The 12,306-nt window shown below is 37.7% G+C and overlaps 1 protein-coding gene across 2 annotated transcripts in view; it reads left to right on the forward strand.

The window, feature by feature from the left end:
* SLC10A7 (solute carrier family 10 member 7) overlaps positions 1-12,306 on the forward strand; it is a 135,417-nt gene that overhangs the window by 89,900 nt on the left and 33,211 nt on the right. Inside the window, exon 7 of one of the 2 annotated variants that reach the window (XM_056490353.1) lies at positions 9,356-9,439. The exons of the other annotated variant lie outside the window; for it this stretch is intronic. Within the exon in view, the coding sequence (XP_056346328.1) occupies positions 9,356-9,439 (84 nt within the window). The remainder of the gene's footprint in view (positions 1-9,355; positions 9,440-12,306) is intronic. 2 annotated transcript variants of the gene reach the window in all.

The following is a 12,306-nucleotide window of genomic DNA, read 5'->3' on the forward strand; positions in this document are numbered from 1 at the left end:
GGCAGATAACAAGATATTCTGCCCCATAAATTACAAAATCACTGTTACTTCTCAGAAGAGGTGGTAAAACTTAATGTATGCAAGAACAGGAAGGCAAATCATGTCTCTGTTCTTCCTACCAGCCCTGGAAACATTTGTATGAGAAGTGCATAAAATTAATGTGAATTGTTGGGTGGTTTGTAACATGACTTGGACTTGTTCTTGAGGAAGATACACACATGAATTGCTTTGTCATCAGAGTGATAAACAAACTAGTCTGGGGATGAGGGGAGTTACAAAAACTGTGGGTTTTTGTCATGAAGCCCAAAACTTGAGGACTTCTCTTGTGATATGTAAATATTTAAAATTCTTGAGGGGTTTGTTGAGGGTTTCACACATGAAAAGCAGTATTCTGGTCAGCCCAGCAGCACACTTTGCTAAGATAAGGTCTGCCTTCTCTGGAGGTTCAGTTTTTCCTGTGATAGGTATTTAGGATAGCTGAACGTGCACAACCCATGTTCCCATGTCCTGTGGCAGTCTGTGGTTTGGACTGCTGAAACTTTTTTATTTGTGAATCTCTCTAGTTTTTCTCAGAGTTTCCTTAATGCGTCTGGCCTGGTGAACACATAGTGGATTCAAGCACACAGTTCATGTGTTTCTGTATGCTTGCTTACACCTGCAGCTTCATCATTTCATGTGGTACTGTGGAGTTAGTGTGGAATGAGAAGCACTGACTAGAAAATTCCTGGTTATCTTCTCTGAACCATTCATCAGTTTAGTCATACAAGTTAACCTTAGTACTTAATTAATACAGGGTAGAGTTTTCAATCTTCAAAATAAAACTTCCATTTACCTCTCAATAACTGAGCTGAGCTGCTGAATGCTATTCATGGACCTTTCAAGTCAATGTGATCAATAAATTTTAGTTCCTGAATCTATTACTCGTGAGCATTAATTCTTCCACAGCATTGTGCTATGATAGTCTGAATGCTCTGTTGCATTAGTGTTCATATTTGTTATACTCCCTGTGTACAGTGCATAAAATACCTTTAGTGCTACCAGAAATAAAATACATTGTTATCTATTAGCTTGTTTTTGTTACATCACTTAACCTGAGGTAGCAGTTATTGTTTATATTTTGCCCTATGTGCACTAGAGACTATAATGTTCTGAGCTGTCTTTTTGTTCATAATTGCCCAGTAATGTGAGTATAAATTGTCTAAACAACATTGATAGAGGCGTGTTGAAGCTATAATAAATAATGCATTTAATGCTAATAATTTATCATCTTAAATGAATGGTATTGAAGAGGAAGTCGGTTACATTTCTGAAAAGTGTATTTCTGCTATGAAAATCCTGGTGTAAAACTTACTCAAAATTAACATTCTAAGAGGTTCAGATTAATTTAATGAAGCTGTAAATACTGTGCCTGTAATTACTGGACTGTATGAGGATGCTCAGCTAAACTTTATAAAGAATATCTGACTTTGTCACAGATACCTCTGATTAATATTTCGCCTAAATAAGAAGCTATTGAATCTTTCTTCCCAGATATGTTAATCAGCAATATCATCATGCTCATATTAACTCTTGTTATTAACAGTTAATATGCCATATTCCCAGCAAAGATGTTACAAATGGCCAATGTCCTATAAACTGTATATAGCTGGAGTTCATATATGTGGTGAGCAGAAATAAAGCAAGTTAAATCAGTTTGAAGTTAGCATGAGGTCATGCTGTTTAATATTTCTTTGCAGCATTCTGCAGTGCTTCATTAACACTGATTAGGAGGCTGTGTACCAAAGCATTCAGAGAGTGAGGCTGTCCATCTCCCTCTTGTCACTTACTCTGAAGCCAGAGTAACAGATCGATCGTGAAAATATTTAAAGCAGCAAAATAAGTTTTGTTTTCTCCAAGGTTAGTTTTCTAAGCAGCAAAAGTCTTAAGTGTGTGAATCTATGTGCTTCTATTGAAAGCCATCAAAAATATTAGAGATGAGTCAGTGTTTTACATTATGTACTTCACATTCTTCAGAAACATGCCTGCAGAGCAGTTAATGTGGAATGTTAAAGACCCAATACAAAATTCATGTGTATTTTTAATGATACACTTGGCAAACTCTCTGTGTGACTGTCAGGCATTACTTCCCCATTAGCTCTTTTGCCAATAAAACTATTGTGACATTTGTGTCAAAACAGAATCTTTCCAAGGCTTTATCAGCTTGCTCCTGTTCTTGATTTCTGGATTTTTATTTTTATGTTGGGGTTGTAATGGTGATATCATAAGTACTAGAAAGTAGCACTGCTGAAATAATTCAGGAGTAGACAAGTGAAAGAAATTTGGTGCAAGTAGTGCAAAGAAAAGTGAAATAAATAAAGTGAGTGAAATTAGAAGCTGGTTTAAATGCTGAAGAGCTTTCACTTGTACTCACAATCTTTAAATGAAGATATGGGTTCAAAAGTTGTTGATAGTTCTCAGATTTTTTTACCAAGTCTACTCCAATCCCATTAATTCAGATAAATCTGTTTATTGAAAAGAGCGGTCACACTATGCCTTGTTTTTCTTCTCAAGCACTTGTTAAATGAGAGTTCATACCAGACAAATGAATTGTTAAATATGCAAATATCTTAGTAGCTGGAAAGCCTTGGAAGTTGATAAGGAAGTTGCAGTTAATGGATTTCACTGGTATGTGACAAAAGGCTGATTACAGTGAGGAGGGAAGGCAGGGAGAGCAGCACAGTGCATTAGCTATTAAGAGATCAACTCACTCATGTGGAAGATTTAAAGTGCATCATTATTTCTACCTGGTTATTTACCTCACTGTTTCCTTTCTTCTTTAATCATTGGGACAACAAAATTCTCCGATCTGATCAAAACTCTTTACAATTAACTAGAACTTTTCAATGACTGCTGTGAATTATTTACTTAATCGTTTTATTGCTTTTATTCACATTCACTTTTTATGGCTTTGTTATTTAAATTGGAACAAGTAATCAAGTATAACAGGGAACCTCCTTGTTCCTGCCTCACTCACAAAACACTGTAGATTTTTCTAGGTGCATTTCTACGTGTTGTTGCTCATGAGATTTTCATCTATATAAAACTAGGGGAGCCTTTCAAGTGCACAACCTGCTTCAACATGGGCAGAAGTCAACCACACATCTTTAACAGGATCTTTGAACCAGGCTACCAGGAGAATCCCATCCTGACTCACCCAATCCACCTCTTTTCCATGCTATGCAATTCAGAACAGAGTGCAGGGCACCTCAGAACAGAGCATGACCCAACCTAAAATAAGGATTTTTGCTCTCCCTCCACCCTTGCAGTGCTAGAAACTTGTGTCTCTGAGGAGCAGAAAACCAGTATCCTATAAGTCCTGTTTAAAGATGTGTAATCCATTTGTCTTTGCTCCGAGTGTTATACTCCTGAATAGCACCTCTCTGAAATGTATCACCCTGCTTCTTTCTCTTTGCCAGCCTTCAAGCATCTAAGCTAAACAATCCATGCATTTCTAATCTTTAAATTTGTAAAACAAATCCCATAATCTGAGGTGTTTCGTGCATCTGCTCCAGTTTTAATTCCTTCTCCAGCCCAGGTTATACAAATCCTGCACAGTTGTGCAATTTGCTTCACCAAGGGCTTATCCAGGCCTCATGCAATGTTTCCAGTATCCCCTATCTCAACTGATTTATTTCTTGTGGTACATCACAGTTTTCTTTTTCATGGATTAATAATATTCATTGTTCTTAACTACTCTGTATTGACTAATCTATGTCTTTCCAGCTAATCAGCCCCTTGTTTGCAGCAGAATTTTTGGATGCTAGTCCTTAAGTCCCAGCTCTCCAAGGGTATTAATCTAATTCCCGGGTGTTTCTGGGTTGTAAACTTGATCTTTTTTCTGTACATTAACCCTCCAGATCATTGCACCTCAGTTAAGTGGAAGAGTAGCTCTAGTGTATTTCAGATGAAGAATCCCTATGGTTATTTTAACAGCTCTTTAAAAAGCTTTAAAATCCACGGGTGTGTTTGGATTGGCTTCGTATTTAATGTGTCATAGGGGAACCCAAAGGGGATTAGGCATCTGTGATCACTTTAGCAAGGGAAACCCAAAATATACAGTCTCATTGCCCAAGCCAGGAAATTAAAAAAAAAAAAAAAAAAAAAAAGTCAAAAAAAAGACAGCTTTTATTTTTCTATACTTCTAAATGTGAAACTTTGATTTTTTTATTTTTTAAATTTGGTAACAGAACTGGAGGGTATGTGTAGACAAATAGATATTTTTTCATTTGTGCCAAATCACGTCCTACAGCCACACAAGCATATAGAATATGCAAGCATCTGCTAAATATACCTAGTTATTTAGCAGAGCCGGGGACTTAAGTTTAATTTTTAAGAATAATACTGAAAGATCTCTTTGTTAAAATGCATGACTGCCAAAGCATTAGATGGAATCTCTGTTGTATCTTTGCCCCTTTCTAAGGTAAAAGAAAATTTGCAGGTTTTGACAGGTGTAATTAAAAGCTTTATTTTAAAGTTTAAATATGTTCTATAGAAGCTCCTTTCTCAGTGATATGCCTACCTTTCCCTTCCACCCATTCCAGGTGGATTATTTTGGTACCTATCAATGACTCTTGGTCAGTGGCTGGGAGCTGGCATCTCTCACATGGCTTCTCTGCCTTACTGAGATGTCCAAATGCTGTGCATGTGAATGTAAAGCAGGTGGTGGGAAGGGCCTCCTAGTGACCTGACAGCTCTGTTTAGATGTTTTGTAGGAATGACCACTTTTGACCTCCTACCTGAAATCTGGAGCTGGGCTCTCTGGAACTCACAGGAGCAGTGTTCAGTGTTCTTCCAACTGCTCCCTGCTTCCCAGAGCCTCAGCATCATTATTGCCCATGGCACTTCCCATCACAGCATTTCCATTTCTGGGTTACTGAGGAAGACATGGTTATTCTTCTGCTGTACTGTAACATGCTGCAATGATTGGGTCAGGATAAGGGCTCTGGAGAGAGTCCAGAGCAAGGGAGGGCTTTGTTCAGCTCTTGTTCATTGCCCTTCAACACTAAACTGGATCCCATCCATATCTTTTCCAAAAGTGCATTGCATCCCATGGCCTTTTTGTAATGGGCTTCCATCCCAACAGGATGTAAAGGGATCAAGGAATGGGATGTTCCAGACTGGCCTCTGGCAGCTGGATCTGGGCTGGATGAGAGGAACCAGAAGCAGTGACGATACAGCATTTAATGCAAAATTTAAAGAGGGTGTCAGAGTAGCCAGACCTTTCCACCAGAATCTGGAAAAGAAAAGCTTAAAATTTAATATTTTGTATAAAAGAGCAGCCTGTAGTGCCCCTCCCCATCAGTTCTGCCCTCTTTTCACCCCTGCCTCACTTTCTCCTCTGTGTTCAAGAACTGGTGAGGCTGAAGCTGGTTGATGGTGTGTGAACAGCACAAAGACACAACCTGAGGAAACCTTAATTGCTGCAGAGCACTGGGAGAGTAAAAGCCACCCCCAAAGGACAGCCTGCTCCAAAGTGGACGCAATGTGTGCGGCACATGTGTCACTGGGCTGGAATTTGGTGGGACTCGGAGGAGGGGTTTCTTCTGAGTCCATGGCAGTGTAGACATGGGAACACCAATTGTGACCTGCCTGGTCAGCCTGAAAGATGAGAATGGAGCATCTGGCTTGCGGAGACAGTCTAGGCTGGGAGATGGAATTGTCTTGTTTTTATGCAAGGAAGGTTGGGTTTTGCTCTTTGTTTTTTTTTACCATATCCAGTTAAATATAGCTTTTTAATTAAGGATAAGCCAGTGTTTCTACCACAAACTCATAAAGAAACCCACTAAATTATTTGTTAGGTTTTTAAAAACAGGCAGTCTCTTGAGAAGAAAGGTCTAGGACTAAATTAGCAAGAATGCTGCAGGTCAGGTTTGAAGTATTTTATGGTGACAGAAATGTTTGGGAAGATTTGCCTGGAATTATCTTTCTGCTTATCTGAGTTACCCTGCTGAAATCATTAAGTGAAAAGTCTTTCCCGAATCAAGAATTTTCTGGATTTCAAATCTTTTCTTGAATAGTGAGTCCATTAAAGCAGGGTTAGCTTATTACTAGACCTTTAACTGAAATCCTGCTATCCAGAATGCTGTGTAACAACCTCTTCACAATATCAAACTTTAAAATATGTTCCTAAATAAGTATAGATAATATGGCATGAAATTCGTGATTTCTTTTTCCTTAAGTGGTGCATTTTATGTTCCACATGTCAATCCAGTCAGGTGGGGGTGGGGTTTTTTGGCTATAAATCAGCAGTTTGATTTTATGATGTTTCTATGCCAGTTCTTAACAGTCTGTTTGCCATTGAAAAAATTATTTTTAGGCATAGAGATTATTTTAACAAGGCGGGCAGCCGAAGATAATCAGCCATTTTAACATAATACTAATTTATCTGCAATGCATATCATCTATGTAGTTTTTAAAAACAACCTCTCATTACAGCTAATGGAGCACAGAACTCAGCTTGATCCAACTAAAACCTGAGCAAAATCCTATTTATTCAATTGGACAGAATATTTACATTTTGTAAGTGTGTAGGAATGTTTGATTAACATTATATCAAGGCTTTTGTTTCCTCTGTTCTACAATTCTTATTTCTCTTTCTCAAAACAAGCGTGGCAAACACATCCAAAAGATACCTTCTAAGGAACTCTGGAACTCAAGCAGTGTCTGAGAGTCCATGGGACACTTAGAGTTGTGAGCCTGACGAGATTTCTTGCCACAAATATTGAGAAGGCCCTGGTCAAAGTATGCTTCCATTAGCTTTGGGTTCTTTAGTATTTTTGATTCCTTGTTAGTTATCATATATCTGGAGTCTGGATTAAAACATCCTTGTTTTCTGTGTTATTGAGAGCACAGAAACTGAAACACTGAACTTCAGCCTTTATCTTTTCTTCTATGTCTTTTTCAGGAAATAGATTTAAGGTTAAGGTAATACAAGAGTTGATAGACATAATCTAACAGATTTTGATAAAAATCCAGCCCACTGAAATTATTGTCAAAATATACAGTTTAGAAGTCTGTTTGAAGACATAATATCAGTACCTTTAATTCAGTTTGTAATTATGTGAAAAATACAGCAAAACAAATACCAAAAGCCCCACATCCAAAGCAGAACATATTATATGTACACAAAGTACTTAAAAATTTGAAGACACTACATTTGAAGTAAAATTTTTAAAAGCTGGCAAGACTATGCCTTTTTCAGCAGCGTGTTATACTGTTCAGTAGTTTTTCATTCCTGACTTAGAAACTGATTATGCATCCACTGAGCATAAAACTTAAAAGTAGTGAACGAAGTCCACTCAACATTTTTATAGAAAAGCACAGGAGTCACTGCTAAAGTGTTGTAGTTCTGTGAAGCTGTGCAAGTGTCCTGGCTTGCTTAGATTGACTCCTCTGTGGCCCAGGCAGATTTTAAAGTTTAAAAATCTTCATTTTCACTTGAAAAGGCTTCTTGGAGTACACAGTAAGTAATGCTTTTAGCTCCTCAGCACATAACAATAAGTCCAAGTACAATTTGAAAAACCAAGAACCTTTTAAAATTTCAGAAGCTGCTTACAACAATTAAAACAAGTAGATCATGAGTGGGATGATGGAGGTCTGTGCTCTCTGTAGGGAAACACTCAGAGTGCCCTGTGTCTCTTGGGAATGTGGTTGCACTGCCAGACTTTGGGTGCTCATGGGTGGTCTGAATCTTCCTATGCAAGCTTTTACTTCTCAAATTTAGGCTCACATAGTCCCTACCTGCAGATAATTCTCAGCTGTGACATCATCCTCAGGTCCCCTCCCATGTGCCCACATTATTAAAGTTGGAGGTGATGGTGATGAGGTGCTGTAATTTATTAAGTGGTCACACTGAGTCTTAGCTGATGGTGCCAGTTAAGGTAGCACTTGGGAAACAGCCAGATCCTGTACATTCTTCCTGAGACTCTCCACCCAGAGTGTATTCAGAAAGGGACATATGAAATCTGATGCCATTTGCCTGCACCAAAACTCAGTTTGCCCAGAGACAACCCCCACAGTGTTCACCCATTTCCCAAGCGGTGCATATACAAATGTACAGGTACAAAAAGGCAGTGCAGTTGTACATTTCTGCATAAAATACAGTACTTCACTATATAGAATTTTCAATTTTTCTGTTGCTCAAATTTATGAAAAATTTATGAAGAATCTTGTTTTATGCTAAGCCCATTTGTGTGGCAATATGTTGATTTTTCAAGGCAGGCTTATAGAAAGTTATTGGATTGCATGATCACCTTGTCTGTCATGCAGGTAGCTTGGAAAGGAAGGTAAATGTGAAAAGTATAATCCAATATAAGTATAATTTATGAAAATTTTGTATGTAAGAATGTTTTAGGAAATCAGCATCATTTAGGTGATGCTGAAAGGGTTCTGTATTCTGTTGTCATTTTCAGAATCTTTAAAGTGAAGTGCAAAATATAAAAGAGAGTGGATCTATGAAAACAATTTTGAGTCCTTTGCCTCATTATGAAGCAAGTGGTTGTCTATGGGAGCTCTGGCAAAGCTATTCAGTCTTCTTAGTGTGTATTTCTTAATGTGTGTTCCATTGCTGTTAAAGAGGTGTTAAATTACATTAAAGGAAACTTTCTAATTACCTAGCCTAAAACAAATCCAGTCAAAATATAAAAAATACTGTATGTTTTCCTAAACATTCTGAAGCAGATTCCAAAAATCCCACTGACTGTGTTCCTGTTTTCTACCTGCATCTTAAAAAAAAAAAAAAAATGCTTCTAGCATTCACAGTTAGAGATCACCTATTTGAAGATTAAGCCTGTCAGTTCAGTTGTCTTAACGAAAGAATAGTTCTGTACTTCCACTATATCTCTTTTTAACAGCACTGAAATAAAACGTATGAATGTTGTCTTCACTGTTTCATTATTTTCATTTATTTATTGAAATAACTACACTAACTTCTGTTGGCTGATGTTTGTATAAATGGTAAAGTAAGTTGAGCTAACTGTTTAGTTAGGAGGATTCACTCCCTGTCTCTTTAGACTATCATCCTATAAATGTTTATATAATTTACTTGGCATATATGTGTAGCAGGTTTTCAATTAAACGAATATTGATGAAAATATTACTCTAGGTTATAAAATAATCAGAGATTGGTTTAGTTCTGTTTTGTGGGACACCAAATGCTTTATTGTGACTTAACTATTAAACGTGTGCAGCTGCTTTCAGTGCACAGAGTTCCCAGTGTTTTTATTAATGTATTTTACATTAATGTATGATATCTGTGTATGAAATTTGCAGATACTTAGAAAAAGTGCAATGTTAATGGTATATCTTTATTTTGTAGCTTGGATCATCCTCCTCTGTGCCTTTTACATCCATATTCTCGCAGCTGTTTATGACTGTTGTAGTCCCGCTTATTATTGGACAGGTATGTCTTTTAAATATACATTCTTATTTTAAAAAATAAGATAAAGAGAGCTATCTTAAAGACAGACTGGCAACCTGATAAGCTGCCACATAGGAACAGCCTCAGGATAGTGAAGTCTAATATCAGGGAAAAGATGCTACAGTGCTCCCTGGAGCCACATTGATCTTTGTGGAGATTGAGCATCTGTCCCTCACTACCACAAACATACGCTGCTGCAGAGCGAGGAGGGAGCTCGTGAACGTAAAGTGGGAAAATGGCAGCCCAGGCTGAGAGAAATTCCAGCCCCATACAAATGAGCTTTGAGAACACTGCACAGTCCGTTTGTCACATGCCCTTTGCCTGGGGGTGAAGGAAGTCCTTCTTCCCTCTGTAGTATCTACTAATAATTACAGGAATAAAAAAAAAAAAAAAAAATCAACAGTAATAAACATATAAAGACTAAGCAATCACAAGTTAAGACATCATAAAATTAAGGCTGCTCAAGCCATTTTGCTTATGCTTTGCAATAAGGGGTTTAGTTGTACAACTGAAAACTATTTCTACATTCTCTCTCATGTTACACTGGGTGGAAGATATTTGTGGCATGAACAGTTATTCAACATTCAATTTTATGCTCGTTGTTCATATGTTCACACAAAGCCTTATTCACACAAAGCATATGATAGAAAACTTCCACTGAGTGTAAAAAATGCTAATTGCACATACAAGGTTTTCTGTGACGCTTGTCTATGTAGTGTCTGTTTGTTCACAAATGTTAATATTAATTATTTTTTCTCCCATGTTATGGTGGGAAACCACAATAGTAAGACTAAAAATTGTCATAACTGTTGTCACTGTTCTTGGACACTAGAACACCTTAAGTCTAATTTTTGCTTACTTGTAAATTTTGCTGTTCTCAGGCATTTCGAATGCACAGAGGGAATATCAGTGGGATTTGCAGTTCATTCTAGCATCCATTTGAACTCTGGGTTCAGCTGGAGCCTTCTGAATTTTGTTGGCCTATAGCAGACTTTGAAATGGAAGGTAGGGTAAAAATACAGGCAAATGAAAGTAAAGGCTATAAAGGAGCACCCTGGACAAGGTTAAGAATATCTGTCATTGCCTGTGATACATAGGACAGTCAATCAGTCTTGTATCAAATTATAATTACACATTTCAAAATCAGCATGTACTGAAAATTAACAAATTCTTAGTGAAGTTTCTTTTGATTAAAAACACACTTTGCAGTCTAATAAAGGGATAAGCATGACAGTAGTCATCAGTACCTCAGTGTAACCTCTCTGCAACCATATCATCTGGAAAATGGACATTAGTTCTGTGTCCCTGAAGGTTGTGGAACTGCTCTCATGCTTTGAATTAAATGCCAAAGGCTTTCCTTTTTAATTAGGACAAAGCGTTGCTGATTAACCTACCTCTGCATTGTGCTCTTACCTCATCAAAATTAAGCATTCACCAAAAGCAGGCAAGCAAAAGTACTTGAATCCTCTTCTGAAAAGTGCAAACACTGGAAGCTGTTAGTTGGAAGCCTTAGGTGGAAATTTCTTGGAAACAAATGCATGACAGCAAATTTAGCAATAAAGTATCCTGTAGCCATGGAGTATCAGCATCTGTGCTGCAGTGTAATAAGCCCAAAGATGATGGTAGGTTGCTCAACAAAGTGATGGCAAAATTTCAAGAGAACTTTCATCTGTATGTATAATGGAATGTTACTTTGGAAAGATGTTATAAGAAATTGATATGTTTGCTAATTGGTGGAGTTGGGTGTTCTTTCAACTGTAAGAAGTGATAAGGCTGAGTATTGGATTGAGCAGTAGGCATATGAAATAAGTGCTCTGTGTGATCACAAGATCAAAATCAGAACTCTGATGAGACTTAACTGAGATGGGATTTAGGAATTCTGATAAAGACTGAAAGAAATAGAGAATTCTAAAGCTTATGTAACCCAATGACAAATTAATTGTTTGGGTTTTTATAAATACACTTTAACAAGAAATAGGATGTGCTTCTTTAAAAGTGTTTGAAGCAGTTTCTGGAAGAGAAAGTCAACAGAAGTATCTCACATTCCTCTAAGCATAAAGAAGTTACTATACTTCTGAAGTTACTACACTTGACTATATCTGTTCAGAGATATATGTGGAAGAGAAGAAATGCTAGTGAAAGCTGCAGAACATGAAATGCCAGTAGTTTACATTGATTGTCTTGATTAGGTAGAGCTGTACAAAGGTAAACTAACCTGTCCAGATAGGAATAGAAGCCATTTCTGAAGTTGGATATCCAAAAGCTATGGGCAGGAGTCAGGGAAGACAATAAACAAGACTGATACCAAGAGATCCAGTGCTAGGTCTCCTTGCCTACATCTGCTCCGATTAAATGGGAAGTTTTGCCCTTTGTTCATAGACCACCACTGGCTCATCACTGAACTGTTGCCTGACATGTGGCACAAGGACATGTTTGTGGATCACAGGCTGCTCACTCTGGGGTTCCAGATGTGTTAGGAGATAATGGCCACAATTCCTGAATGATGCCTTCAGCAATTAATTTGAATTTATCATTTCATGCCCACAATATCGATTCCTTATCACATGCAGCCAAACTGTTCAGCAGAAAATCAGTGGAAGAATGCCTGGTAAGATTACCTGGTAGCAAAGAGCTTGACTGGGGGGAAAAAAAAAAACCAAAAACCAAGCTTGAAACCTGCCTGCTTGGAGGATTCCCTCTCCTCAGCCTTTCTAACTCATCTGTGATCAACAGGGGCTTTATGCTTAAACCACACCAGTGTAAAACAGAGGAGGCTGCTTAAAGGAAGCATTCTCCAAGGGCTTTATTTTCCTTTAAAAAATCTTGCCTCTGAGAAAACCTGTGTTACC

Source organism: Oenanthe melanoleuca, chromosome 4 (genome assembly GCF_029582105.1).
Source record: "Oenanthe melanoleuca isolate GR-GAL-2019-014 chromosome 4, OMel1.0, whole genome shotgun sequence".
NCBI classification, from domain to species: domain Eukaryota; kingdom Metazoa; phylum Chordata; class Aves; order Passeriformes; family Muscicapidae; genus Oenanthe; species Oenanthe melanoleuca.